Source organism: Melanotaenia boesemani, chromosome 16 (assembly GCF_017639745.1).
Source record: "Melanotaenia boesemani isolate fMelBoe1 chromosome 16, fMelBoe1.pri, whole genome shotgun sequence".
Classification (NCBI taxonomy): Eukaryota; Metazoa; Chordata; class Actinopteri; order Atheriniformes; family Melanotaeniidae; genus Melanotaenia; species Melanotaenia boesemani.
In genome coordinates this window covers 14,923,870-14,947,699 of record NC_055697.1, presented here as the reverse complement: position 1 = coordinate 14,947,699, position 23,830 = coordinate 14,923,870, and the positions used below count along the sequence as shown (strand labels likewise).

At 39.2% G+C, this 23,830-nt stretch overlaps 2 protein-coding genes across 3 annotated transcripts; one reads left to right on the top strand and one right to left on the bottom strand.

Annotated features, from left to right (window-relative positions):
• Nucleotides 1-743: 743 nt before the first annotated feature.
• On the top strand, nucleotides 744-7,645 carry msh6 (mutS homolog 6 (E. coli)). Its single transcript, XM_042010040.1, has 10 exons — nucleotides 744-1,186; nucleotides 1,895-2,097; nucleotides 2,223-2,407; nucleotides 2,563-5,131; nucleotides 5,549-5,832; nucleotides 5,943-6,060; nucleotides 6,148-6,237; nucleotides 6,351-6,505; nucleotides 7,182-7,381; nucleotides 7,483-7,645. The coding sequence occupies exons 1-10, from the start codon at nucleotides 924-926 to the stop codon at nucleotides 7,562-7,564; spliced, it is 4,149 nt and encodes a 1,382-aa protein (XP_041865974.1). The 5' UTR covers nucleotides 744-923; the 3' UTR covers nucleotides 7,565-7,645.
• On the bottom strand, nucleotides 7,630-23,061 carry fbxo11a (F-box protein 11a). Of its 2 annotated transcripts, none has more exons than XM_042010042.1 (22): nucleotides 22,686-23,061; nucleotides 20,660-20,784; nucleotides 20,442-20,523; nucleotides 19,285-19,429; nucleotides 17,566-17,695; nucleotides 14,044-14,127; nucleotides 13,824-13,956; nucleotides 13,636-13,742; nucleotides 13,392-13,503; nucleotides 13,149-13,255; nucleotides 12,624-12,761; nucleotides 12,247-12,464; nucleotides 11,972-12,152; nucleotides 11,720-11,842; nucleotides 11,366-11,451; nucleotides 11,110-11,186; nucleotides 10,835-10,978; nucleotides 10,570-10,680; nucleotides 10,295-10,402; nucleotides 10,092-10,200; nucleotides 9,897-9,995; nucleotides 7,630-9,254 (listed from the first exon to the last, which is right to left on the bottom strand). In XM_042010042.1, the coding sequence occupies exons 1-22, from the start codon at nucleotides 22,777-22,779 to the stop codon at nucleotides 9,125-9,127; spliced, it is 2,643 nt and encodes an 880-aa protein (XP_041865976.1). In that variant the 5' UTR covers nucleotides 22,780-23,061; the 3' UTR covers nucleotides 7,630-9,124. The 2 variants fall into 2 exon arrangements, with proteins under 2 accessions (XP_041865976.1, XP_041865977.1); XM_042010043.1 differs by having other exon boundaries at nucleotides 19,285-19,426; nucleotides 22,686-23,060.
• Nucleotides 23,062-23,830: the final 769 nt, after the last annotated feature.

The following is a 23,830-nucleotide window of genomic DNA, read 5'->3' as shown; positions in this document are numbered from 1 at the left end:
TAGTAAGGAGTTGAATTGGTACATAACTTTAGCTACTGTTTAGAGCAGCTGAACACAATCATAATATATGCAGACGCTGTTAGATTAATCACTTTAATACACAGGTATCTATTGAATTTAAATATACATAAAAAGTTATTTAATCAAAATAAATCAATGAGTTACTCAACATCTTGTGGCTGTCATGGCGTGGTATATTGGTGTCTTACTGACCAAAGATTTCTAGGCATACAGGTGAAACAAACAAAAAAAAGAATATCGAGCAAAACTTAATTTATTTCAGTAATTCAACTTAAAAAGGTAAACCAATATGTTATATGGACTCATTACCCAGAATAGGTTAAAAGTGGGACTTATTTAAGTCAATTCTCTTCAAGTGTGCTTGAGTGAGGTCAGCTACAAGCATCTGGGACTTGACGTACATCTAATTTGTGAAACCGCCCTATCGAAAAGCATTAATGTAATAAAGCTGACAATAAATGGACACGGTGGTTGAAATGACGACACTCCCATCTCTTCCCGTCCATCCTCCTCCACGAATCTCCACCGAGCTTTCATCTCCCTGGTAGATCTCTTCGACATTTCTCTTTCCATTATTTCGTGTGTTGTTTTATGTGCGGAAGCTCCTGAGAAATAAAGTTCAATAGAGGGAAAAAATGTTAATACTGGGCGCCAACAATGTAGCCAATAAAAGAATCCATCTTTGCATCATGTGATTTCCATGTTAGAGTGTTGTCGGGTGCGATTGGACAAGGCTTTCGTCAACGCCCACAACACCTCGTGCGTGTGTTTCCCGCGAACGTCGGGTCCTCGCGCGGTGATGCTCTACTAGCTAGCTGCTAGGCGATGCGAGGAAGCTACACTGACAGCGCCATTAAGACTTTCTCAGAAATACAGTTAAAACAGGACCTGAGTTCGCTGACATGGCGAAGCAGAGCTCGCTTTTCAATTTTTTCACCAAGTCTCCACCGTTGGTCACTAAGCCGAAGTCAAGTCCCTCTCCGGCCGAGGCAGACCTGCCTTCCTCCGTCCAGAAATCCAACTCGTCTCCGAAAGAGGAAGCTAAGCAGACACAGCAACAGCAGCCTAGTAAAACCAGCAAAGTTAAGCAGAAAAGTAACTCAAAGTCTGCGAACGAGGGATTAAAGAAACTGTTTGGCGACAAGATCCCTCAAACTAAAGACAGGTTAGTTTTGGGTGCCGTGTAATTGCTGGAGTCACGTTTGAATTTTTGTCTTGTTTGCCGAAGACATTAAGCAAGAAGACTTAATTCATTTATTCACTTATTTCCAAAAGCTAGAATAGTCTCCTTGTACACCTTTACAAGTTTGTTTAAAATTTACAAATATTATTCAGCTCTGCTTCTTTACTGCCAAGTCCCTTCAGAATCTAACGGTAATCTCTAACTACAATATTGTATGTCAATAAAAATATGATTCAATAATTTATTAGATTTAAAGGTAAATGGGATAATCACTATTATTTGTCAAAAGATTACCCTGATTGCAATGCTCACTACTGTCATCTCATGAATGTGTTTAGAACTAAATCATAGTTGTGATAAACAGGCAAGTATTTAAAATAAAGCCAAAAGGTTTATTATACTACTGGTCCAACTTTTCAGCCATGGTAATTATTGTTTAATTTGTCATTTGAAATGGGCTATTTTGAGTTTGGAGTTATGCAGTAAGTTTTTATTGGTTAATTGATTCATCAGGGAAGTCAGTGGCTGACTAATTAATGCTGACAGTCATTGCTAAGCTGCAGTTTTACTTAATGGCTGCAGTACACGGATTATGATCTCTTTTGTAAGTTTGTTGTCAACGATGTCAGTATTTGTCCATTACAGTATTTCACTTCCTATATGTAGCTCTGCTTTTTTTTCCCTCAACAGCTCCACATGCTTATTCCGTGCTGGTGCCCTTGTGTGGGCAAAACTAGAAGGACACCCCTGGTGGCCATGCATGGTGGTACCCCAACCTGTGACTGGAGAGCAGATGAAGGGGCGTGGTCGGGACCAGCGCATACATGTTCATTTCTTTGATGAACCTCCTACTCGAGGATGGGTTAGCACCAAGTATATTAGAGCATACCAAGGTAGGCCTCAACTATTGGTCATGTTCATGAGAATGCTATAAATTTTGATAATGATTAAGCTTGTTTTGGTATCATTGTATGTTTTTAGACCAAGTTTGACTGTTATGTTATTGTATGATCTGCAGGCTCTGATAGCAGTGATGTTAAACCTGGAGGAGTTTTCTTTAGTGGTAAACCTGTAATCCGCCATGCTATGGAGCTTGCAGATGGAGTTATATTTGACAGTCCTGAAAAAAGGTTAAAGATTCCTCTCTGCATGGATCCATCTGATGAGGAAGAGAATGAAGAAGAAGAAGAAGAAGAAATGGAGGTAATATTGTCATACACATGGGGGCATTAAGGTCTGTATCTTGCAGTGTTGAATGGCAGCATTATTTTTTTCAATGCAGTGTATTTGTTAAATTTTATTATGTTAATAACGAGTTCCTTTTTTAAGTTCTTTGTGTTTTTTACTTTAAATTTCAGCTCGGCAAATCAGAAACTGATGAAGAGGTCAGTGATGTTGATGAAAAGAAAAGTGAGGTGGTGAAGCTGTCTAAAGTGAGTCTGCGTTCATCTCGTGCTTCGGCAGATAAGGGGAGCAAGCCCAAGCGCCGTCGCATTATTGTAGCCTCTGACAGTGATGGATCAGATGAAGAATTCAAGCCTCAACAGGCTGCATCTAGCAGTGACGAAGATGAGGAAGAAGGGACAGTGAGTAGTGAAGAGAAGGAAGAGAGCACCCAGGAGTCAGAGGTAGAAAGCCCCGTCAAGCCTGTAAAGCGAAAACGCCCTGCAGAGAAGTCTGTAAATGTAAAAGCAAAGATAGCAGCTACCCCATCTGCTGCATCTAAACGAGCACCAACAGCCATCACAGCCAATACAAAGTCTCGATTGTCTGCCTTCTCTGCTCCTGACAGCTTTGAGAGCCAGGCGAATGCATCAGGGTCTTCTGGGGGTGCAACAATTTGGGATCATGAGAAGCTGGAGTGGCTGCAGGAAGGCAAGAGGAAAGATGGCAAGAGGCGACGACAGACAGAGGAAGACTATGATCCTACAACTCTGTATGTGCCCGAAGACTTTCAGAACAAAAACACTCCAGGTATGCGTCGGTGGTGGCAGCTCAAGTCTGAGATGTTTGATACAGTGATTTTTTACAAGGTTGGAAAGTTTTATGAGCTCTACCATATGGATGCTGTCACTGGAGTCAATGAGCTGGGACTAACATTTATGAGGGGAAATTGGGCACACTCTGGTTTTCCAGAGATTGGCTTTTCACGTTTCTCAGACGTTTTGGTCCAGAAAGGCTACAAGGTGGCTCGTGTGGAGCAGACGGAGACTCCAGAAATGATGGAAGCACGCTGCAAGACCATAGCTAAACCTACAAAATTTGACCGTGTAGTGAGAAGAGAAGTGTGCCGCATTATCACACGTGGCACCCAAACCTACAGCGTGTTGGATGGCTCTCCTTCAGAGAGTCAGAGTAAGTTCCTACTGAGTTTGAAAGAAAAGGCTGAAGAAGAAAGCTCTGGTTGCTATCGCACCTACGGCGTCTGCTTTGTAGACACCTCTGTGGGATATTTCCACATTGGTCAGTTCCCAGATGACCGTCACTGCTCACGCCTGCGCACCCTGATTGCACACTATCTTCCTGCTGAAGTGCTTTTTGAAAAGGGTAATCCGTCTTTGGAAACACGCAAAATACTCAAGGCGTCTCTGTCCTCTGCTCTGCAGGAAGGTCTTAATGCAGGATCACAGTTCTGGGATGCTCAGAAGACTCTTAAAACTCTTTCAGAAGAGGATTATTTTAACGAGACTGCTGGACAGGAGCAGGGGACTGGAAGCAGTTTTCTCCCTGCTCTTCTGAAAAAGATGACCTCTGAAAGTGACTCACTGTGCCTAACTCCTAAAGATGGCCATGAACTGGCACTGTCAGCTTTGGGTGGATGCATATTCTACCTGAAGAAATGTCTGGTAGATAAAGAATTGCTCTCCATGGCCAACTTTGAAGAATATGTCCCTGTTGATGTTGAGATGGAGAAAGCTGCCGGACCCATCAGTTTTTTTGCCCAGACCCGGCAGCGTATGGTTCTTGATGGAGTGACTCTGGCAAACTTGGAAATCTTTCAGAATGGATCAGGAGGAACAGAAGGGACACTGTTGGAGCGTTTGGACACATGCTCTACACCATTTGGCAAGAGGCTGCTAAAGCAGTGGCTCTGTGCTCCTCTGTGTAACCCTGCATCCATCAAAGACAGACTGGATGCAGTTGAGGATCTAATGGGAGCTCAGGGTCAAGCAACTGAAGTTTCAGATCTGCTGAAGAAGCTCCCCGATCTGGAGCGTCTCCTGAGTAAAATCCACAGCATTGGGACTCCTCTGAAGGGCCAGGACCACCCTGACAGCAGAGCAGTTCTCTATGAGGAGGTCACTTACAGCAAACGCAAGATAGCAGATTTCCTTTCTGCACTGGAAGGTTTCAAAACGATGCAGGAGATTATTTCTGTCCTTGCTGCAGTTTTGGGTGAATTTAATTCCACACTGCTGCGACAAATTGTTAGTCTGAAAACTGAAAAAGATGGCCTCTTTCCTGACCTCTCTGCCGAGCTAAAGCGCTGGGAGACGGCTTTTGACCACCAAAAAGCCCGCACTACTGGTGTCATAACCCCAAAAGCCGGCTTCGACCCCGAGTACGACCAGGCACTTACAGGAATCAAGAACTGTGATCGAGAGCTGCAGGAGTACCTGGAAAGACAGAAGAAGAGACTTGGTTGTAAAAACATGGCCTACTGGGGAACTGGGAGAAACCGCTTCCAGATGGAAGTACCTGAGAGTGTTTCAGAGAGAAATATTCCTGAGGAGTATGAAGTGAAGTCAACAAAGAAGGGCTGGAAGCGTTATGTGACAAAGGAGACTGAGCGACTGTTCTCAGAGCTGCAAGGATTTGAGGAGAAGAGAGATGCTGCACTAAAAGACTGCATGAGAAGGCTCTTCTACAACTTTGACAAGAACTACAGAGACTGGAAGACTGGTGTGGAATGCATGGCAGTGCTGGGTAATGGCTTTTTTTTATTTTTTGCATCCATCTTGTCCTCATCAATGTAGTACTGTTGTCATCTGTATTACCTGTCTGAACATCCATTTTTGGGCTATGTGACGTAATGAGAGCAACAACGTGTTTGTGGGAATAATGCAGTCATTGACAGAATAATCCAAATAAATTTTGGCCTTGGGTTAAAGCAGGACGTTTAACTGTAATGGCAAAATTGATCTTGAGTGCTCCTTCAAGGAAGAGATGATTGTGTAGTTTATCACTGATCTCTGTTGCTGGAATGTGTCTTTTGTACTATCGGGCCATTCTCAGCCATAGGCCAGGTTTTAAAATAAAGGATTTATAAATTACACTTGGGGCGGGGGGTGGGGGATAAAGTAAATGGTCAAATTACTAACCAGTATATATTCCCTTTTCCAGATGTGCTGTTGGCTTTTTCACGTTACAGTCAGGGTGGAGATGGACCGATGACCAGACCACAGGTTCTCCTCCCTGAGGATGACAACCAGTTTGCTCCCTTCATTAACCTCACCGGCTCCCGTCATCCCTGTGTCACCAAGACCTTTTTCGGTGACGACTTCATTCCTAATGACATCTTTATCGGCTGCCCTGGAAGCGGTGAAAGTAGTGAGGTGGAAGGTTGTGCCTCTTGTGTCCTTGTCACAGGCCCGAACATGGGTGGAAAGTCTACTCTGATGCGACAGGTGAGCCATTTAAAATATTTTTATGAGTCATGCTTAAAATGCATCATATTTTGGGTCCTTCAAGTGTACCCACATTGGCATTAGTGGTTTAATGTTTTATTTCTCTACAGTGCGGACTTGTGATCATTCTAGCTCAGCTGGGATGCTACGTTCCAGCCGAGAGTCTCAGCTTCACACCAGTCGACAGAGTTTTTACCCGGCTTGGAGCCTCAGATCGAATCATGGCTGGTAATACAACATACGCCTTTAACACACATGCAGTAATGGTCTGAGCTGGCACTTCATAGCCTTAAGTCTTTGCTGTGCCTCTTGTAGGAGAGAGCACCTTCTTTGTGGAGCTGAATGAGACCGCCAGCATTCTGCACCATGCCACTAAACACTCGCTTGTGCTCCTTGATGAATTAGGTGAGTGTGTTTATGAATTCATACTTGTTGTGGAAAATAAGGCACATCCTCCTCAGCACGGTTTTGTTGTTTTGGTGGTGCAGTGTTTTGCATCCTGTAATTGTGTGTTGCAGGAAGGGGCACAGCCACATATGATGGCACAGCAATCGCCAGCGCTGTTGTGAAAGAACTGGCTGAGAAGATCTGCTGTCGCACACTCTTCTCTACACATTACCACTCTCTAGTGGAGGACTACGCCAACAACCCTGCTGTGCGCTTAGGCCACATGGTAAGCCCAGTAATCCTAATGATGCTAAACATAGAGGCAGACATTACCTTACCTAAGCTTGATCCAATTAACCATTCTGGGTACTTTATTCTTGACTGTTTTATTTCATTATGTCTGGTTGTAGATTTCTGCTTAAATACATGTTGGCTTGTAAAATTTTCTGCAAAGGGCTACTGTTGGGAGACGTTTTTTGGTCTTCAAAATCAAATTGAAACTTTCTGGTATAACTTCAAATAAAAAAAAAAATTTATTTTTAATGATTACATTGCAAAGCTAGACACCAAAGCTGATACGCAGTGCTAAAAGTGTTAACGTAGCAGAGAACACAAAGTTAAAGCAGTAACTTGGATAATCTTTGTTTGAAAGAATAAATTCAGCCGTTTGTGGTCTTATCTAGAGCACAGCTGCTTCCCTGGTGCTAGCATTGTGGGTGCTCCTCCAACCTGCTGCCTTCTGCAACTTGAGTTGAATCATGCAGTTCATAGAACATGCTTCCTTTTTTTCCTGCAAAGTATTAATTCCAAGCTGCATGTGGTTTGTTGGTCTGGTACAGGATATACTAGTTTTTGGTTTTGAATTTCACCTTGTTCCTCTGACATTTAGCTGACAGTATTTTGTTTACTCTGCATTATAGTGCCCTTTAAATTAACTGTAGTGTCAATTCATCAATTTTCAGGCATGCATGGTGGAGAATGAATGTGAGGATCCAAGTCAAGAGACAATCACATTCCTCTACAAGTTCATCAGTGGCGCTTGTCCAAAGAGCTATGGATTTAATGCTGCGCGACTCGCCAGCTTACCAGAGGAGGTCATCCAATCAGGACACAGGAAGGCCAGAGAGTTTGAGAAGAGCACCATCAGCCTCCGACTATTCAAGCAAGTTTAAACAATTATTATATCGTGCAGTGCAAGAATCTGAAGTGGTAATAATAGATGCAAAGCTTGTTAGATCATTTCTGCCTCTTCTCCTTTTACAGGAAGCTCTGCCAGTTTGCTGAAGATGCTACACTGGACAACACACACTTGACGTCACTTGTTCAGCTGCTTAACACCCTGTAGTTTGTAAACAAACCTTGCTGTTGCTGATTTTGTTCTCTCAGCCTTTGGAAAAAACACTACTGTAATGATCTAATAAAGTTTATTTTTAAAAAAAAATGACAATGTTTCATCTAGGAAATTAAACCCTTTTAATTCACACTATCTCCTACACAACGGTTATTGAATACTTCACAATATATTAAGTCTAAATGTTATGATACATGCATACATTTCAGTCTGTATGAGAACCCACAATCACCAGTACACATGAATGAATGGGGAGGAAGGGGTGTGGGGGGGTCAGGCAATTAAACCATAAAGCGCTGTATATAGATACTTGTCTCAGCTTCCATAGAGTAAAAGCTGTTACATTCTCCAGCAATGTTGGCAAGTTAATGAAAACCATCAAAAAGGAACTATGCTTTCACAAGACTGATTGTTTAAAAAAAAAAAAAAAACTAGGCCATGAAGCAGCATTTGATACAGGACCAAAGGTATGTGGATTTACTCAATTGACATTAAAATGGCCTAATGGCAGAGTTTAAAATAATTGAGTTATCTGGCTTAACATGAAATAAAAAAAATCCCTTTGGCCCCATATCCTGAATTTCAGATTCTCCTGTATGATGTGAAAGAGGCCAACATACATAAACAAACAATATGCATAGATTATGTAAAGAAAATTAATATTACAATTTAGACATTCATGTCTCGTGAAACATCCAAGTCTTGCGAAAGCACATTTCAACATCTATTTTTCTGTATTACAAGTCTAAATGAGACAACGTTGCTGGAGAAAACTGTTAGTGTTTTCCTCTCTTTGCTCTGATCTCTTTCACAGAAAGAAGTTAGATACTGCGACATTAAGTATAATTACAGCAATTCTGGGAAATAAAAAAAAAAAATGAACACATTTAATAAAATAAAGACATTCAAGTACAGTAAAATTTTTGCATGAAAATACAAAACTACACAAAAAGCATTAAAATCAAATCTCAACAGCTGTTTTGAGGGAAAACCAAAACAAAAAAAGCTGAAGTGCCAGGTCATTTTCCTCGTATGCATCATACGAGCACGTCAGTTGCCCAGTGATGGAAGCATTGTTGAATTTGGGGCCATTGCCTCTCATGAGAACAGTTTGCCTCTTCTGACTTGGTGTCTGTCAACGATGAATCTGTACATGACTGACTGCAGAATCTTGTTCTTATGCTTTTTTTTTTTTTTTTTTTTTTGTAGAAGATGAGCCTCTGGTTTCTGTCCATCTCTCCAGTGTCACTTAAGTGACAAGATCAATCCACCCACAAACCCTGAGTCAGCTGCTCTCCTCTGTCCGATTTACGTCTTTTTTTTTTTTTTTTTTGTCAAATGATTGAAGAAAAAGCAAAAGCGAGGCATCCATTATCAAGACCTTTTTTCCCCTAAATGTCTCCTTTTAGCATATTCATGTCCCAAATGTTTCTTTAAAAGTTTCTGTATATGCTCTGTCTGAATCTGTATTTTAGTTTGGATTTTCTCCTCCACTGCACAACATAAAAGTGTCTTATGTCCATTACTGCTAAAGCACAAAGGGATGTCAGGAGCTCAGTTGTGCTGCAGCGTATTGGACTCTATAGGGGGAGCAGAATCATACAGTGTGTCTGTGTCATGTGTCGGCTCTCCAGCTAACGTGCAAGGATTTGACAATGTCCCTGCACCACAGTCACAGAAGAATCTGGAGGCAGATGGGAAAGAAGAGGGATGAATATATTCAGATAATCAAAGAACAAGAATAATTTCATATACATTCTCTACTTACAGGTCACTAAAAACCAACCTTGTGTTCAGAACCTGAGAAAAACCATCATAAGATCTGAATAAACTTGATTTAAAAGCCAACAGACACCATTCATACTCCCATGTGCCTTTACCCCATTTGCCTTAAACTGAGACTTAACTGCTCTAACACAAATTTAGGCACTCATAATTTCTGTGTGCATATTAATACCATTACCATTATAAAATAAATACATCACCAAACAAATGTTTACATTCAAATACTGGTCTGAGATCTGAAACATGGTGATGAGGTAATCTTCAGTGAGGCCGATTTCCGAGTTTTGGTGGTCATCTGAATGCTGCTTTGAATTATTCCCACATGGCTGCACTGTGCATGCCAATTTGGCTTGTTTTGCAGAGATCTGTATGATCTTCTACAATTAGGGCAGACAATAGAGAATGTACAGAAAAAAGAATCTATGTATCTATGTACTGCAGTCCCTGGACTTTAAACACCGGTACACAGGACCTGCTGTAACTTGCACAGCAACTCTTTTTATGAATTATTCTGGTAAAAATATCCAACAATAACACTAACCTATCGTGTCTGATGAACTCCACATCGTGTCCTTGGTGACACTTCTTGATGCAGTTCACACAAATGGCATTCCGGTCTGTTGTGTTACAGGTGTGACACCTATATGGACCCAAAATTAATTAGTTAACAATCAGGGAAAACAACTATTGCATGTGTACTGTAATCACATTATTTGTGATTATAAATGAAAGTTACCTGTAAAAATCGTGCATTGGGTAGCTCGTGTAACTTGAAATCTTGTACAGGCACTGACCTCTGCTCACAGCTTTTTCAATGGCATCTTGATTGTTTGATATTTTATTATCTGAAGGAGTAAAGAATTTTGTTTATTTGCCAGTAATAAGACAATTAAGAATTTGTCAGGAAAATTGTTGCTAAATCTTTGACCATGAGAATACCTTTCATTGTAACGTTGACACCAGATGCAAGAAACAATCCACCAAAACGATTGTTGAAGATCTGATTGCCTTCTAGAGTCGCTGTGGCATGGTTGGTGATTTCAATACCTTTTTGCAAAAACAAAAATAGTTCAAACTCCCATATGAAAGGCATACTCTTTATCTTTTGTTTAATTTCAAATAGACATTTTTAAAAGAATATAAAAAGTGCTTAATAAACCCCGTAACACTTTATAGTAGTGACTGATGGTAGCTTTTGTGCAGGTGTTACCCACCTGCAGCGAAGCCATCAAATATCCTGTTTTTCCTCAGGACGGGGTGACTGTTGGTGCTAATGAGAACACCTGCTTGGGCATTTCTGAAGATGTCGTTCTCCTCAAGCAAACCTGATCAGAGCAAACATTCTCATTATCCCAAAAATTACTGGCAATAAAACATGCAGCAATTACATCAAATGCCTTGTGTCTGTATTACTACTGATTATAGACCAAACTATGATGAGTATTAGCTTGATTTACACAGAATAAATCTGCCAGCTACCTCTTCCTCCATTGAATATACAGATGCCACCGTCTCGCCCATCGTGGATCTTATTCCTACGAAGAGTGGGGTTGCTGTCTGTCTTGATCCACACTCCGGCCATTGCATTGTCAAAGATTTCATTGTCCTCAATGAATCCTAAGCCTGGGGGAAAAAAAGAAAGAAAAGAAAAACATTTGAATGTTTCTAATTATTGCACCATAATATGGGTTTAGTGACATTGGTGAGCTAGTCTAAAGCAACAATCCTGATTTGAAGCTGTCCCCGTTTCTCACCCGAGTTGTAAACCAAAATGCCTCCATTCTGCCCACCCCAGATCTTGTTGCGCCTGATCTTGGGATTGCTGCCGGTCCTGTTTAAAAAAAAACACACACACACAAAAGACAAAAACAAGGACACACGAGGGACAGGTAAGCCACTGCTTAATGCTTTTGCATGAATTTATTATAATTGCTAGCATCAGCACTCCTCTTTAACGACATTGAATTTTAAATATATTTAATGCTTGCAGTTTTTTTTTTTAAAACAAACCTTATTTGAACTCCAGAGTACATGTGATTGTAGATATCATTGTCCTCCAGCACACCGTGGCCATTGTCATAAAAGTAGACCCCAACCTGTTTACATAAACACACATTAGCCATTATTCATTTGTAGCATTTAAATGCATTTTTAACAGTTTCTATGAGTAAGCATCTAAGTAAATTGTGAGAATTATACAAAAATCTTGTTTCATGCTGAAATTTGTGATCAGACTTTTAAAATAAACACGACAATGTCATTACATTTTATAGAAAATGTGTCACATCAAAATGCACAAGTTACTCTCATTACTTTTTTCACATTTATTTGCTGTCTTTAAGTGCAACTAGCTTATAATCTCACCTGCTTCCCGCTGTGTATCCTGTTCCTCCTCAGAACTGGCGTGCTGCCCGTTGTCACCCACACTCCTGCCAATGTGTTGCTGTACACCTCATTCTCTTCTATCACTCCTTGTCCTTTTTCATGCTACATGGAACAAAAACACCTGTCACTGATACATTTTCCAATTATAAAACTGTAATAAAAAGTAAATTGATAAATTCCAAATATAGAAGAATAATAGTTGCAACAGCTTAATAATTTAAAATTATTTACCACATAGATGCCACCATGTTGGCCATCGTGGATCTTGTTGTGCCTGACAATAGGGCAGCTATTTGTCCTGATTTGGATTCCTGCTAGGGCGTTACCATAGATGTCATTCCCCTCTATGAGGCCTCGGCCATCACCAAAAATATAGACGCCACCTTGGTTGCCATTAAAAATGGCATTGCCCCTGTTTTTGGACAAAATAACACGTTAATATATGCCCTAACTGTAACCTTGAAGCTCATTGACACTGGATCATTTGACACCCACCCCACACTGACCTTATTGTGGGGTCGCTGTTTGAGGTGATCCACACCCCTGCAAAGTTATTTGCATAGATCTTGTTTTCAATGAACTGACCACGCCCCTTTTCATGTACATAGATGCCCCCAGTCTGACCATGATGGATCTCACAGCGAACCACAGTTGGATTGGCATAGGCTTTCACCTCAAAGCCGGCTATACGGTTCCTATGGATGTTGCAGCTCTCAAAGTAACCCTGGAAATGGATGAGTGATACCAAATTACTGTACATCCTATCAAAGTGCTTTTTCAAATTTCATTATATATTAATATTCCCTCCTTGTCTAAATATATATTTTTAGAATATGACTTTTAAAGTTCATCAAGAACAAAACGCCTCTAAAGTGCTTCTTACCATGCCGTGGTCAAATGTAAAAACTCCTACATCTCTGCCATGGTGGATATGATTCCGTCTGATGATGGGGTTACCATGGTTCTTCACCCAGATCCCAGCCAGAGCATTGTTTGAGATCTCATTGTCCTCATATATTCCCTGAATAGTGACAAATGTTGAATAGGAGGAAGTCTATTAAATCTTTTACTTGTATTATCATACTATCATTTTAACCTCGTATGCAAAATGCTGTTTTCTCTAAACGGGAACATGACCCATCTAACTTGTTTTAGACTTCTCCGAATCCAGCATGTTCCAATCCTGGTCAAGGGACTCCCCTGCATGTTTTACATGACCCATTCATTGGAATTGGGTATGGCAGCGCAGAGAAAAATGTACAACATGCAGGGCAAATCTATCAGAAGCATGTTTGAATTCACACATAATTAGCTTCTGTAAAGGTGAGTGACCTGCTAAACAAAGATATAGCCTCATATTCAATTTAAGTGTGAAGGTTATGCAGCATGAGTAAAAAGTGAATTTTACCTGTGCATGGTCTGTGATGTAAAGACCAACATTTTCACAGTCACTAATGTTGCAGTGCTTGATCGTGGGACAAGCACCCTGGCCACTCACACAGACAGCTGACCCCACTGAAACAAATGGGATGACATTTATTGACATACAAATTACTATGACAAACCAAACAGAAACATTCTCTGTTCCATCAAAAAGTACACAAAATCCCATTTCTGTCAGCAATGTAGTGTGTTTAGAGGCTGCATTTACCTGTGCATGTGCTGCGTATGATGCAGTGGTCAATGATGGGGCTGCAGTTTACTGTAATCTCCAAGCAGTGATGAGCATTGTGGTGCTGGGCAGATTTATCATCAGGATTGAACTACAGCAGACAGAATGGTTATTAACAACTGTGACAGCAATAAATAAAACTATAAATGTCAGTCAAAGTAGTGACATTTTTTAAAATACGTATTCACTAAATGTGACCTTCAAAAAAAAGAGGTATTCTCACCCGAATGGTCATGTATCCAACGTAAGCATCTTCTGAGCCTTCCATGAATACAAATGTGGAGTCTCTGGTATTCTCAATAATCACCTTTTCTGCTACTTTTCCAGGAGCTACAAGAGTCAAAATGGTTTTATTAGAGACAAGACTAAATGAGTGAAAAATAAACTGCTGCCATGACTTAACAGACATACCAGCTCCAATCATTGTTATAGGGGACTCAATGTAGATCCATTCATCTGTGTAAATACCAGAATGAACAAATATCAAGCCATCAAAGTGAGGCTCCTGACCCCCGCCAAGGGCATCCTCAATGGTGTCATAGTACTGGAAAAAACATAATAAGTGTGGTGAATTACTGGAGCATAATTCTCAAAGAATAACAATAAAAAAAATGTTGGAAAATTCACTTACAAACATGTTATCTCTCCCTTTGTATCTGGCAGGATTACTATAGAAGTGTTCTGCAAAGCCTGGCTTCACATGGGCACCTTTGTACTGTAAAAATAAGCCAATACAGCTCAAACGAATGAACTACATGATTATTTACACCTTGAAAATTATTTACAACAAGCAAATTACATTACTTTTTAAGAGAAAATGGTTATAATATGTCTCAGATGATCAGGCTAGGGAAAACATTCCTAAAGGTCAGCAAATTACAAGGCAATACAATGTTTACACACATTTTCTTCTAAACTCTAATTACCAAGTGTCACATTGTGGCCTGTGGCGCTGCCCTTTACATGACATTAGCTTTATATACACAAGAGATTAAATGATAGAAAAGAGGGTGTCGTCAACACTAGCTTTGAAGTAGCATTTAAAAAAAAATTGATTCTCAGATACTAGTCAATTCTAAAATTTAGTATCTAGTTAGATATTAATCAGCATGGGTATTGATACCTAAATGCCACTTTGGCATCTACTGGTTCAAGGAAAGGGCCAGCCGCCTCCACCCATTTTAAACTGGGACCGCAGCAGGCCCCAACAGCATCTCCCTGGAGGACCCATTGTTTACAGTGTTGCCAACTTAGCAACTTGTCGATATAAATAGCGACTTTTTTTTTTAAGTGAGTATGGAGTTACAGGACTTTGAGACCAACGTGAAAACGTCTCATTTAGTTTCCTCAATGAGTTGCAGACGCTACCCATCCAGAACGGCGCACAGGAGGCTCGTCCACGCGCAGCAGCAGCCCAGCTCTGAGCTGCAGGAAGAGCAGACTTCTCTTCTGCTCCATAAACAGCCTGAAAATACTAAGCTGCTACTCGCTGATCACGCCCCGGCTTACAGTCTGATGTTAATGTAGACTGTCGACAAAAACATTTAAAAAGCTAATCTTTTAAAATGCTTTCAATTAATTTAGATTTAAAAAGTAGATATCTTATTTGTTTCTATTGTTTACTTGATCTCCTCTCAAGTGTTGTGAAGAAAAGGACACTTGTGTAAATAAGTACACTGACTAATGGTTAAAGTTTTTTAGTTTTGTATGTTTGTATATATTGCACCACAGTCTGAGAACACTGTACAAAACTGTATCTCTACACAAACTAATAGAGCTATAAAGTAAGGCATTAATTTTACACTGTTAATGTCTTTTCTTATATTTATTAATATATTTTTGTTTTATTGTTTGGATAGTGTTATTTCTGTGGTGTTCTGACTTCCATTAAAAGAATAATAATAATAATAATAAAAAAATTGTATCGAGTATAGAGCACTATCCTTAGTATCAGCATCAAGTTTAAAATTTTAGTATTGTGACCCTACTTTAAAGTGGTACAATATCAGTAACTGGCAGCATATATACAGTGTATCTGTAAAGTATTCACAGCGCTTCACTTTTTTCACATTTTATTATGTTACAGCCTTATTCCAAAATGGAATAAATTAATTTTTGCCCTCAAAATTCTACACACAATACCCAATAATGACAATGTGAAAAAAGGTTTTTGTTTTAGAGAGCTTTGTAAATTTATAAAAAATAAAACACGAAGAAATCACATGTACATAAGTATTCACAGCCTTTGCTCAATACTTTGTTGATGCACCTTTGGCAGCAATTGCAACCTCAAGTCTTTTTTAATGTGATGCCACCAGCTTGGCACACCTATCTTTGGGCAGTTTCGCCCATTCCTCATTGCAGCATCTCTTAAGCTCCATCAGGTTAGATGGGAAGCATCGGTGCACCGTTTTCAGATCACTCCAGAGATGTTCAATCAGATTCAAGTCAGGGCTCTGACTGGGCCACTCAAGGACATTCACAGAGTTGTCCTGAAGCCGCTCCTTTGATATCTTGGCTGTATGCTTAGGTTCGTTGTCCTGCTGAAAGATGAACCGGCACCCCAGTCTGAGATCAAGAGTGCTCTGGAGCAGGTTTTCATCCAGGATGTCTGTGTACATTGTTGCATTTACTTTTCCCTCCTCTATACTGACTAGTCTGCCAGTTCCTGCCACTGAAAAACATCCCCACAGCATGATGCTGCCACCACCTTGCTTCACTGTAGGGATGGTTTTGGCCTTGTGATGAGTGGTGCCTGGTGCCTCAAACATGACGCCTGGCATTCACACCGAAGAGTCCTGGTGATTCTGAACTTCTTCTATTTACGGTTGATGGAGGCCACTGGGCTCATTGGGACCTTCAAGGCAGCAGATATCTTTCTGTACTTTTCTCCAGATTTGTGCCTCAAGACAATCCTGTCTCGGCGGTCTACAGACAATTCCTTTGACTTCATGCTTGGTTTGTGCTCTACCATGCACTGTCAAGTGTGAGGCCTTATATATAGACAGGTGTGTGCCTTTCCGAATCATGTCCAATCAACTGAATTTACCACAGGTGGACTCCAATTAAGCTGTAGGAACATCTCAAGCAGGGCTCGAATTACACCGGCGCTTTTGGGGGAGCCTTTGTCAAGCGTGCACCGTGACTTTGTACATCATGTGCACGTGCATATACATTAGTTCATGTAGCGTGGTCAAAAATATGGTTACTACAAAAAAAAAAAAAAAAAAAACTCTGCTGCTACTGTAAGTAGCTTGTTTAATCAGAAACAGGGACAGAAAGTTATTTTAATAACCACAAAAGAAAAGCATATAAAGTGTTTTTTGTATGGACACTCACAGCACGCTACAAACACACACTGCGGTGCTGAAGGAAAAAGTACGGATCACATTTGGAGGATTTAATTAATAAAATAAAATAAATAAAAAAACAAAGTTGACAAATTATTGCTATTCTTTTCAAGACACATCAGGAACCTTCTTGAAAAAATTAAATATAATCTGAAAATGAACTATTTTTAGGGCACCCCCTCAAAGTATCATCTGAATGTGTTTAGGGGAGCTCCTGTGCCTTTCAGGGGAGCCGAGCTCCCTTTAGCTCCCCCGTAATTCAAACCCTGATCTCAAGAATGATGAGTTGAAACATGATGCACCTGAGCTCACTTCTGAGCTTCATGGCAAAGGCTGTGAATACTTATATGCATGTGGTTTCTAAGTATTTTATTTTTAATAAATGTGCAAAGCTCTCTAAAACAAAAACCTTTTTTCACTATGTCATTATTGGGTATTGTGTGTAGAATTTTGAGGGCAAAAATTAATTTATTCCATTTTGGAATAAGGCTGTAACATAATAAAATGTGAAAAAAGTGAATGCTGTGAATACTTTCCGGATGCACTGTAATAGCAATATACATTATATAAATATGATATATTCATATAGTCTCACATTCCTACACTACACAATAACCTCGCAGCATGAGAAAGGTCTCAAATGATCTGCTTCATTTAGCTGTAGATGCTGTTTTTGGCTACTATACATTAAAATCCATCCTACCAAACAAATTGCCTGAATGTCATTACCCCAATCACATCATTTAAAATTAAATTTTTATTTTACAGTATTTACATACTAAGTTATATACAAGATTCCATACCAGCTGCTGAAAACTCTCCTTCCATGGGTTTGGCTGCTCATATTCTTCTGGGTTTATCTGGTAGAACTTCCCCGCCTCAGGGTGCATCATGGGTCGCGTGTATTCAAAAACTTCCATGTATAGCCTCTTCCTGAAATAAAAATACATATCAACAGTAAAAACCCTCAGCTTCTCATTTATGTCAGAATTCCTGGCAAAAGCTCACAGGCTGCAAGTCAGTACCAATTAACCCATTACGACCTGATGATTTTTTACTATCACACACACACACACACACACATATGTACATATGTACATATATATATATATATATGTAGATTCCCAAAGACAAATGAGGATACCCTTACCAAATGTTACTACGGCACACAGATTTGACCTTGTGCAATATATAGTTAGGTGAAAAGAAATTGAATTAAAAACAGGAATATAATAACCAAAGCACAATAGCAATATATTTAAGAAATATAAAAGTATACTTGATTCAATCATCAGATTCACCATGAAAACATGGTTTATAGTCATTAGTAAATACAATTTGGAGAGGAAAATCTAAATTTTGACCTGGGGGCTTATGACACTAAATTAAAACCTGGGACAATTAATAGCAGTTTTCAACACTGAATCAATAAGAGTAATACAACACTAAGCACAATTTTTGACAGGGGTAAAATTAAAAGTTTTTCAGAATCTGAAGAAAGAATGTGACTTGAAGGTACTTAAATTGGCTGAAATCTTCCAAGTTAGAGATTTCTTTGTGAAAACAAAGTTCCGCTCCAGAAACTGAATAAACTGACTGCAATGTTGAGTAAAGGCTCAGTGTCTGCATCAGGTCGGGTCCGTGTAGCTGACCCAGATGAAATGACCGTATATACTAAAGGGTAGGATAATAGCGTCATGTTGCAGTTACTTTCTTTCAGTAAAAGAGTGTAAAATACCACTAACTTAAAAGGATTAGTTTAACGTATGTGATGTTTAGCAAGCCACCAGCTCCAGGATGTGGAAAGAATTTAGCTGGAAAAAGTTCTTTATTTCTCCAAAAACAAATTTTCATCAATACAACAAACGTGCTGGAGACAGTGTGAGACAGATCATACTTATGATTTTTTTGGGGAATGTATGATATATGGATTACATTGAAAAAGATGCTGGGTTTTAAATTGCCAGTGTCATGTGAGATATATCTATGCAACCTGTCAAAGGAAAATGTACAGTGTGAGGACAGATATCTGGTTAAAATCTTGCTAACTGCAGTTTTTTTCAAGAAATTCCAAGAAAGGAATCACCAGGAGATGGTGTGAAGAAGGCCCTCCTACTATGAGGAACTGGGTGGACACAGTTGCGGAGATTTTTGACGTTTCCATGTTAAAAATCTCCTCTAATCTCATACAAACTGAGACTAAAACAAACTGAATTTAATACCAATTGGGACAAATGGGCAGCATACATGTCTCACTACAGAGACGCCACTGGAGACTGAATGAAGTCAAAGGCATTGCATCATTCTAACAAATGACATGCACTCTACTGACACTGCAGTTCTCTGTTCTCTTACCTTGCTAATCAATAAAATCGAGTTAAAAAATACTGAGAAAACATAAAGCTACATTAAAAAATTTACAATCCAAGCTGATTTGTGTTAATTTAACACGGACAAAGGACCAAAATAAATCAAACAAGCAGGAGTCTAAAGAAAAAGTTTTTAACTTCAACACATCTCACCAGAGGATGGGGTCATTGGCCAGCTCACTGAAGCGCTTGCACACACATGCTGCACGGCACAAGTCCTGCTCCAACAAGTATGAGAAGATCTTTAGCACCACCTCATCTGGAAGCTTCTCCTGCAAATATTGCTCTGCTGGAGCTGCTGGGAGGAGAATAACCCATGTTATTAGAATATATTGAAAGGTTTTGTTGGCGTTAACAACAGCAAGGATAAGCAGTGTATTTATTTATTGTTTCAAATATAGGTACACATTTTACTTCATGACCCAAAACAATTTAAAATTCATCTGAGTACTCTTGAAAGCAGCTAAGTCCCAAGACAACGTCACTATTAACAAAAACAGTCCTTTGTGATCTTCAACCATGAGAAGATGATGAAACACAAAACCATAAAGAATATTTTCTATTTGGAAGTAACTGGGTTTAAAAATATTAGAATATAGAGCTTTAGTAAGCACAAATTGGGAAAATCTGACAGTTGCCTTCAGCGCCTCAAAGCCAAGTAACAGGTAAATCTTTTTGTTTTGGATTTTGGTTAGATTAGCAATGTATGAAAAAGACTCCACGTGCCACTAACAACAGACTTCATAATTGCCATTTAAGAAGTTCACAGCACAACTTCATGTGATAAGTCAAAAGAGCTGATATTGACACTAAATCTGTTAATAAAGATTTATAAACACATCTACATTTCCTGAGTTAACGTCCCACAAATAAACTGACTTAAAAACAAAACAAAATCCTGCACTGATGGATGAATAAAAGTGCTGAATCCAGTGACACTAGTGCTGAAAGCAAATCATCATTTTTCCAAATAAAAATCAAAGGTGAGATCTGTAGCTTTGTGATTAAGTGTCACACAAAGCTTAATTTTACATTATTTGAGTATTAAGGTGCCTGCATACAAATCTTAGTATTTTTTTTATCTATAAAATTTAAATTATAAAAAATGGCAGCATTTGAAGGCAGAAACATGACACTTTGTATAAAAAAAGTACCCACTTCTAGCAAACACGAGACTTCACATTTAGCCAGGTTAAATGACACACTGCTACATAAAAGTATTACCCTAGCACATCACCATCTGTGTAAAAACAATAATAATGCATTTTATGGAAGATATACAACAAGACAAATAATGTGTTCCTATTTACCCGGTAAATCTTGACACTTTCCTGAAACTCTGGGGCGCTTAGGTCGGTGTCCAAAGTTTTCTGTCGTTGAAGTGGAAGCACCCTGCAATTTTTATTAAAAAAAAAACACAAACAAAAGCCACATTAAATATCTTAACAATTAATGTATATCTTTGTTATAAAATATAAATCTTAAAGTCAAAATTCTATTATCTTTTAAAGATTCTTGATAAACGTACCTCCATGTTTGTCTTTGTCGGACACACTGTTCTCTTGGGTAGAGACTTTCTTCTAAGTAGATAGGGACTATTCTGAGCTCCTGGACCAGATTCTTCTGCAACCATATCTGCAGGAACGTCCTCATCTACAAAAAGTGGATGAGGAAAAATAAATAAAAAAATGACTTGCCCTGCAAAGTTAAATCAGGTCTAACAACTTTACAATTTCCATCATGAAGATAATTAGGACAAACCTATGTCAATTATGTATTCATATATTTCAGGTCTATCACCAAATAGTAAACAATATAGATAATAAATAATTGTGCACTTTTCATCTTGTTTCTTACATTTTCTTCTGAAGCATATTAAGTTTTATTCCATAAAAATGCAAGTTAAATTAAATGTTTGTTTAAGATGTCTTTTAGAATATAACTGACAGCAATACTGACAAAAGGGTTTCTGAGAGTTAAATAATGCCCTAAAAACAAACACTTGCAACTGGCTCAGCGGTATTCATGACAGGACACATGACAAAACACAGAAACATAAACTCCCTGGTTCAATTCTTAACTTGCTCTGTAAGCAACAACCTGACCACAAATCTATCAAGAGGAAAATCAATAAACAGAAAAACAAAAACTAAACCATCAACACTGAGCTAAACAATCCATATGCCTGTCTGTTCACCATGATAAGCTAATACCCTTGATGGAAGATGCCAACGATGTTTGTTTGTTACTCCGGTTGCAAGGATGACTTTCCCCATCTACTAGACCAGTAACCACTACAAATAGTCTGTGCAACAACCATTTTCACTTTAAGTGTAAACTAAAACATGTAGGTTCTCCTTACCTTATTTGACTAGGACCAATCTCTTACCTTAATTAAATGCTGTTGTGTATCTGATATCATAATATGGGATCTGATCAATCACATAGATTAGATGTTACCCTGCAAACACTTAGACAATAACAAACCATGAATAGAGGTAATAATAAACGTGACTTGCCTAAAAACTGAGATACAGCCAGGTACAAATGAGTGCTGATCAAAAATTATTATGGTGAGTATGACTATTTATTTTTTGTTTGGTTGTTCTGTTAGCTCTGTCCTCTTGGTCTACTTTCAAAAGAAGAATAAAGCATTTAGAGTTAAGTACCTTCATCTGATTGGCATTCAATTGATACCGCGAGATCAAACGTCCCATTAATCCAGCAAAAGACGCTGGATTAGATTAGGCAACCAACCATTAATGTGTCTGATCTGTGTCCCTAACATAGTATACTTTCAAACGGGTTTCAACCCCTAGCAGCTGTAATTAAAGAGCGTCATTAGTTTGTATTACTAAATATGCAGCCAACAATCGCTCAAATTACACCATCTGATGTCACAGCACTGCTAAGAAACTAAAACATAGCGAACAAAGATTACTAGCGACACGTTTTAACAGTGATTATAAGAAACATACTCCGGGTTGACGTTATTGCATTGCAGAGGTTACCGAGTGAACAACTCATTTTCTTTTTTGATCACGCCAGGACGCAGGTAGCTAGCCAAACGTGCTAATAATAACAACTAACTAGCACGGGCTACGTTAGCATGCTACAACAAAACCACTTAATGTATCCCTCACTCCGTTTGTCATCCATGAATCCAGCAAGCCAAAGCCTATCATTTATTTTCTGAACTATTGCAATTTTACCTCCATGACAAACAAAAAATAGCAGCCGTATAATGTTTGACAAGTAACAGAAAGGCCGACTCTGAGCATAAAATCAAGCAAAACAAAGCGCGGCCTTAAGGCAAAGTAAAAACACAAAAGCCTCGGTGTTTCCTTGCAACGGTTGCAACCCTTTGAGAGCGCCATTAGCCCCCCTACTGTCTTATGACAACAACCGGCGTTACCTTACTCTACAGAAAACATTTGCAAAAAGAACAGATACGAACGCAGAAACACAAATAAACAATATAGTCGGCTCACACATTAGCATTGTTGAGTCGACAAGCGACTCAACAATGCTAATGCTAACTGAACTGCCGTTACCTCTTTCCTGGTGGTTCCTCTCCGGCTGCACCGGGCGCGGCCTCGATACTCGCCTAGGTCTTCTGCTAACGTTACTTGCTCTGACGGAGTTCATTTGGGGTGTTGTTAATCTGAAGGAAATGTCGGAAGCCTTCGCAGCAGAAGAGGCGACTCTAAGCCCGCCGTCTATGTCTTTCTATTCAGCATTGCACGATTTGCCATCTTTAACTGAGGCTTCAGAGAAATGTCTCGCTGTGTGTTGCTCCCGTTCCCCTGCACTGGTGTTACGTCTAGTTCTGCTCTACTGTAGCAGGAGGAGCCATAACAGACAGGCACAGTCTGTCAGACCTCAGTGGCATCACATGGGACGACCTCTCGTCATCTCGTCGCCTCTCCCGTTAAAGGCGGTCGATTTAACAGGAATTTTACTTTCGAGCTCATTTACCACAGCAACAGTCAGGCTCCCATGGCAAGGGGAGTGAGAGAAGTGATTACAGGACTTTACTCCTCTCAACGTCTTGGGTATGTCATGGACAAATTATTAAACATACTATGCTCATGTCCACAGGTTAAAGATAAAAATCAGGGGGCTTTTGGTTGGAAAATGCAATTGTGTGTAGGTAAAACCCGAAACACACACACACATATATATATATATATATATATATATATATATATATATATATATATATATATATATATATATACACACACATTTATGCAAGAAAGATAAACCAAAACCACATACTGACCACAAAGGATGAAAAGCTAAATTGTCTTAGGCACGTTCTTAAGAAGAAGAAGAAGAAAAAAAAAAAAAAAACTAAGGCCGGCAAAACATTATTACAAAGAGATGCGATGAATGCAAATCTAGAGAGAGCAAGAAAAAAGTGATAAGTAACAATGAGTGGCGCAAAATAATGCACAGTGGAGATGGAATTTCTGACTGTGGAGTGAGCTGGACTTGAGGAGCCGTTCCTTTAAAAGAGCCATTAAAAAGACTGGTTCGTTCTTTTTTTCTATTAATTTATTTTAGAATTCAGTCAGGGGTAACTCATTTTTTATGAAGGAAATAATCACTGATAGCAATTATAAGGTAAGATTTACCACACAAAAAACATTTTAGTAATGATAAAACAAAAACACACAATATATATGAATAATAA

Bases quoted from the DNA above. Each gene is read 5' to 3' on its own strand.
- fbxo11a (XM_042010042.1), bottom strand. From the start codon at position 22,779: ATGAACTCCGTCAGAGCAAGTAACGTTAGCAGAAGACCTAGGCGAGTA. The intron at 13,957-14,043 runs GTAAGTGAATTT...TGTTTTTTCCAG, and splicing joins AAGGGAGAGATAACATGTTT to TACTATGACACCATTGAGGA. The intron at 10,681-10,834 runs GTAGCTGGCAGA...TGCTCTGATCAG, and splicing joins TATATTCAATGGAGGAAGAG to GTTTGCTTGAGGAGAACGAC.
- msh6 (XM_042010040.1), top strand. From the start codon at position 924: ATGGCGAAGCAGAGCTCGCTTTTCAATTTTTTCACCAAGTCTCCACCG. The intron at 2,408-2,562 runs GTAATATTGTCA...TTTAAATTTCAG, and splicing joins AAGAAGAAGAAGAAATGGAG to CTCGGCAAATCAGAAACTGA. The intron at 6,238-6,350 runs GTGAGTGTGTTT...TGTGTGTTGCAG, and splicing joins TGTGCTCCTTGATGAATTAG to GAAGGGGCACAGCCACATAT.